The sequence below is a fragment of the Lagopus leucura genome, unplaced genomic scaffold, assembly GCF_019238085.1.
Source record: "Lagopus leucura isolate 7727_CA_CO unplaced genomic scaffold, USGS_WTPT01 213-0_obj-0_obj, whole genome shotgun sequence".
Taxonomy (NCBI): Eukaryota; Metazoa; Chordata; class Aves; order Galliformes; family Phasianidae; genus Lagopus; species Lagopus leucura.
In genome coordinates this window covers 2,535-8,094 of record NW_024967169.1, presented here as the reverse complement: position 1 = coordinate 8,094, position 5,560 = coordinate 2,535, and the positions used below count along the sequence as shown (strand labels likewise).

The window sequence follows — 5,560 nt, the reverse complement described above, 5'->3', positions numbered from 1 at the left end:
CCCAGTCTCAGTGGGTGAAGCTGACGTCACTTCAGAGAAGCAGAGTGATGGAAGACTTGTGCTTATAGTTGGCCTGAATGCAGTACATGAGTGTACTGCAGTATTATTTGTTTTGAAACTCTAGGCTCTCACAAGGAAGTTTAGCAGGGGCCAAAGCACTTGTGAAAACAGAGTGAAATATTCGTGCTTCCCGTGTCATCAAATGAGTCTGTTACAACAGGCTGATGACAAGAATGCTGTGTAAATGTGCTAATCATCAAAGAGAGGATCTAGTCAGATTTGTAACTTCCAGCTCTTTCCATTTTAGAGGTCTAGTTTGGAGCCTAGGGGACACATACAAGTTTGCCTGCGCATTAAGCCCTTCACAGCACTGGAAAGAGCAAATGGATCTCAGGTAGGACATTTACTTAATCTTAACACTAAAAACAAACAAACAAAAAAAGCAAACTACCAAACAAAAGAAAACAAAGCACCCTTAATGTATACTTGTTTTCTTTTCCCCTCATGATGATCTTTTAAAACACTTTTGATGCCTGCATTACTTGTGCTTCCCTTTAATAGGGGTGTGTTTCACTTGAGGACTCAACAAGCGTTATACTGAAACCCCCTAAGAGCTCCTGGAGTCGACCGACTGACAAAACTGCAGGACAGGCGATACAGAAATTCACCTTTTCACGAGTAAATGAATTTTCTTTAAATGCCTCTAAGTTATGTGTGGAAGATGTTGCTTGTCTTCTGTTACTTAATATAAAACAAACAAGCTTCTCTTAAGAATTCTCTGTATGATTATAAGCGTGTATCTGACTCCTACAAGTATGTAAGGATTGCTTAAACAATCTAAAGAGATTAACCAGCTTCTTGGTAACGTTCAGGTGTTTGGACCTGAAGCAACTCAAGAAGAATTCTTTGAAGGTACAGTGAAGCAGCCAGTGCTAGACTTCCTAGAAGGATGTAATCGCCTTGTTTTTACGTATGGCATTACAAATGCTGGGAAAACCTACACATTCCAAGGTAAGAGTAGAATTTTTTTTTTTCCCCTCGAATTAGTTTCTTAAAGCAGGATTTACTTCAGATTATTTCAGTGAGGGGAGGAAGCCTGGAAAACAGTTGAAAGCTTGCATATTTGTTAAATGTGGGATTTTGCTGCGTTTTCTTTTCCCCCTTCTCTTATGGCTAAGCTGTTGCAGAACATCTGTTGTGGCTGTTTTCAAGTGATGCCCTGTAATGTCTAAGGAATGGGTTGTGTTTCACTAGTAACACTGCAAACGCTGCTTCAGACTGTGACTGGCCTCTAAATTCTTTGTGCGTGCCTTGAGATTCAAATCAGTTATCTTCGTCTTTGTTTACTTTGTACGTTGCTCATGATAATTACTGGGGCCTTTCTTTTGCTTACAGGGACAGAAGATGATGTTGGTATTTTGCCAAGGACGATGGATATGTTGTTTAAAACTATTGGAGGAAGGCTATACACAAAAATGGATCTGAAACCTATTCGGTGGCGAGATTACCTAAAACTGACTAAAGACCAAGTGAGAGAAGAAACTGCTCTTAAAAATTCCTTGCTTCGTCTGACAAAAGAGGTAGGAGACTACTTCATAAAGAAACGATGAGTACATGCGTCTTGAGAGAGCTCAGTGTGATGCTGTGCATTGTGTGATGAAAGAGGCTTGTGTGTTCTCACGTAGTTGTTTATTCATCTTTCTGTTCCTGTCGAAAAAGAATGAAGCATCTTCTTAGTGGCATGCCACACCAGAGTGGGGTATTTCAGTTGTGGAGTTAGATTGATCTTATTGAGGAGTTAGTTAAGTGTGCGTCAAAGGCAGGTGGCAGTCAGACTCTTTCTGAATAACTTTGAGAGCCCAGGCACGTGTTAAGTCTGGCTGCAATGATCTGTAAGTATGGCGGGGGGAAACAACACCTGTCTTCTACATGTGCATGAACCAAAGCTGTGTAAAACTGTTCCAGGTTTAGTGAGGATGTGGAAAGAAAATGCAGTGAACAGCTGTATGGTGATCTTAACTCTCTAATGGAGTAGGATGAGATGTGATCATGTGCTAGAGGTGCCTCCTCTGGTTTCAAGAGCCATGTTTGTAGGTAGAACACTTGACCTGATAAACTGAGTAGCTGCAAGCTTTGCTGCCTACCCAAAGCCAGATCTGTGTGCGTTGTGTAGATGAAAATTTCCCAGTTTTTCTTCTTAAGCATACTGTGTCTGGTAGGTGAGACTCCTCGTCTTCACTTTGGTAGATGGGAATTTCTTTCTACTTTTGTGCTTTAATAGGAAAAAAAAAAAAACACCACTCAGAATCTGTAGCCTGGGAACTGATTATGCGTGTGTGAACATCATAAGTTCTGGATGTTGGGAACCATTTTATATTATTAAGCAGTTTGGACAAAGAAAATAGTATATTTACAAAGTTTAGAGTTAATTTCAGTTGTGTAAGACTTTGACAGCCTGTGTTAAGAAGCAATGAGCTGCTTACCTACACTAAATGATAAAGTATTCTACCTTAACTTTAGTTTCCAAGAGTTGACCCAATAAGCCATAAGATATGGAAGTCCTGAATTATGAAAATGACAAAAAGAAAAATACTTCAGGAATCCTCGTTTGATGAAATCGAGGGTAATATGCAGACTACAACCGGGCTGTTGGAAATCATTCTGTTAAGTAACTCCTTCCAGTTTGGGATTCTCCTCCATTTTTTCTTTTTTCCCCCTGTATCGGCGAGCTGTAGTATGTTATAGTAAAGGAAATGCCAGGAATGAGTAGTAAGGTAAAAACACAGGAATGTATGAGTGCACTGAAGCAATTGTAATGTACAGCCAGGATTTTGGTGTTGGCATATTGAAACTATGCTGTATTGCTTTCTGGGAGGGCCATATAGCTGTATTTTAAAAAAAGAAAAAAACAAAACAAAACAAAAAAACAAGAAAACCAAACAGGCAACAGGTGGTGTGTTGGTGCTGTACTTCAGTAATAAATCCAGAAGTCTCTCTTTTCTTTTGCAGGTAGACCATCGCAATAGCCCTAACGGCAAAGCACCAGCTGATTCTAAGGGTATGTTTTGTATTAAACAATACCGAAGCTTTTCTAACTGCTAAGGTCAAGAACTGACTCTTGGCTAATGTTAGTAATAAAAGGATTATTTGGCTTTTATTTGTGATGGATTGGAATAATGGGCAGGACATCTGGGCAGAAAACAGAAGGGATGAAGTGGTTAGGAGACTACTTGGACGTCTAGCCTAACCTGGTGTTAAGCACGAGGTGTAAGTAAAACGAAGAGAAAGAGTATGGCTTGTGATAAGATTCCTAGTGATATTCTGTCAGGCTTTTAGGGCATTTAAGAACTACATTAAAAAGCCTTTGAAGAGTTCAGAATATTTCTAACCCAACTAGACGCGTTAGATTAGGTTTTGGAATGAAAAAGCAAGCTCTCAAGTAGATGTGTCTTTGCGAAGGTGTAGGGCAAGCATATGACTTCCAGATGCTCTGTGTGTGTATGGGAGGAGGGGGATGTCCGTGGTTTTTGCCTGGGAAAAGTTTTCTTTAATTAACAAGGCTGCTGTAATCTTAGTCGTTACTTATTTTTAAATGCAATTAGTTTTGCTGTCTCTAGATTGACTTGTAATATTTTCTACTTTGCAGGTGTAGGAAATCTCTCAAAAGGATCAGAACAATCTAGCAGATTATCTCTAGATAATTTCTCCAAGTTCTCTGTTTGGGTTTCATTTCTTGAGATTTACAATGAATGTTTTTATGATTTACTGGCTCCTATGTCGGATGACAAGAAAAAGAAGACACTTCGCCTTGCTCCAGACATCAAGGGATATTCTTACGTGAAAGGTAACTGGAGTGCTTTGCAAATCACCAAGCTTGTCATGGAAGAGTGCTATTTCTGTAATAATGTTTCTTCTGAGATAGAAAACTCTTAAATGTGTTCAGTTTAGCTCTAGAAATGTCTGCTTGAATGCAGAGGCATACTGTATCTTGTCCTTTTCCATGGGAGGAAGAATCTTAGTCTTATCTCTTGTCAGCTTATCGTGTGTCTGAAGCAGACTTAATACAATATTTTCTTGTGTTGCCTAAATGTATTATTCTTTGTTTGTATACCTCATTTCTTGTTCACTTTTCCTTTTGCTAATGAAGCTCCCAAAGTCACTTTTCCTTCTTTTGAAAGGTCTGCAGTGGGTTCAGGTCTCTGATTGTGAAGAAGCTTTTAGACTTTTTAAACTGGGACAGAAACACCGGAGTTTTGCAAGCACAAAGCTGAATGCTTGCTCCAGCCGAAGGTGGGAGACTTTGTCTGAGCTTGGGTATAAGATGGTGTGGGGAAGAGGGATAAATGAAAATACTGCCTGTGGCTTTTGTAGGGCAGAAGGCTTTAAAAAGGCTTGATATCGAGTGTTCCATTAGATATCCTGTAACTGCATGTGATTGTAGTGCTTGAAGCAAGATGGATTAGTCCTTCAAGCAGATAAGCGTGTACAAAAGCCAATTGTTTCATCAAAAACTCTCAGCAGAATAACTAAGCCTTCTTCTGTCTAAGTACTGGTGGTTTGGGAGAGGGAAGAAAAGCAAAACAAGCTGAGAAAAAAGTCTCTTTAAAAGGCTTACTGCATCCAGTAGAATTATGAAGTTAATTGAATCTCAAGTAGATCCAGCAGCGTTTTGACTAGATGTTGTAGATTTGTAAAAATATATATGTATTTCTGACTATTGATCTTGCTTCATTTCTCCTTACTGGTTTTAAATTTCTCCTTTTAGCCACAGTATATTTACCATCAAGTTACTACAAATTGAAGACCTTGAAATGCCACGAGTGACACGAGTCAATGAGTAAGTTCAGAGCAAAGGTCCCTTCTTCTTTTGGGGTGAAATTGTCAGTTGTTTTCAGTGTTGGTGTATTGATGCTAGGCTACGTACTCAGTGTTCCCTGATGGAGCTTCGTGTATGAGTGGTGGTTCCCCATTTCCTATCGTCGTACGGTACTAAACCATCCAGTTGCAGTGCTGTTCTGCATCTTGTGCCCTCTGTTCAGCACAGTGTTCCTCTATCCTGCTCCACTTGACTTCTGAACTAACGTTAAGTCCTCAGAAAGAAGCACATGGCAGAAAAATGGAAGCTTTGTTGAAGAAGCGTTTGGCAGGAAGTAGCGTGCAGCTTTGCTAGGAAAGCAACATTAAAAAGCATGGGAGGGTTCAAGAAATTCTTCCGTTGGGAGGAGTGGTTGTGTTAGAAATGAAAATAATCAGGGCACGTTCCGAGGCAAGAAAACTTCATTTTCCTTATCTGCCTTCAGGTTCTCCCTGTGTGATCTTGCTGGTTCAGAAAGGTATACCAAGACACACAACGAAGGTGATAGGCTGAAAGAGAGTGGAAATATCAATACGTCTCTCCTGACTCTAAACAAGTGTATTAGTGCACTCAGGATCAGTCAGCAGTCAAAGTAAGTCCTTGTACAAACTGGAAACCAGGTGTGGATTTCAGGTATTGCGTGCAACGTTTAAGCTATTGTCTAAAATGCAGAGTACAAAACTAAGGCATGAGTGAAAAGTATAC

At 39.9% G+C, this 5,560-nt stretch overlaps 2 protein-coding genes across 2 annotated transcripts in view; both read left to right on the top strand.

Annotated features, from left to right (window-relative positions):
* The window catches only part of LOC122192988 (kinesin-like protein KIF20B), a 5,098-nt gene extending 257 nt beyond the window's left edge, over nucleotides 1–4,841 (top strand). Inside the window, exons 2-9 of the mRNA XM_042893683.1 lie at nucleotides 308–394; nucleotides 562–678; nucleotides 873–1,011; nucleotides 1,396–1,580; nucleotides 3,010–3,058; nucleotides 3,647–3,844; nucleotides 4,179–4,290; nucleotides 4,766–4,841. Coding sequence (XP_042749617.1) covers nucleotides 308–394; nucleotides 562–678; nucleotides 873–1,011; nucleotides 1,396–1,580; nucleotides 3,010–3,058; nucleotides 3,647–3,844; nucleotides 4,179–4,290; nucleotides 4,766–4,841 — 963 coding nt within the window. The remainder of the gene's footprint in view (nucleotides 1–307; nucleotides 395–561; nucleotides 679–872; nucleotides 1,012–1,395; nucleotides 1,581–3,009; nucleotides 3,059–3,646; nucleotides 3,845–4,178; nucleotides 4,291–4,765) is intronic.
* Nucleotides 4,842–4,951: 110 nt separating this feature from the next.
* LOC122192987 (kinesin-like protein KIF20B) overlaps nucleotides 4,952–5,560 on the top strand; it is a 3,116-nt gene continuing 2,507 nt past the window's right edge. The window contains exons 1-2 of the mRNA XM_042893682.1: nucleotides 4,952–4,986; nucleotides 5,301–5,447. Of these exons, the coding sequence (XP_042749616.1) occupies nucleotides 4,952–4,986; nucleotides 5,301–5,447 (182 nt within the window). The remainder of the gene's footprint in view (nucleotides 4,987–5,300; nucleotides 5,448–5,560) is intronic.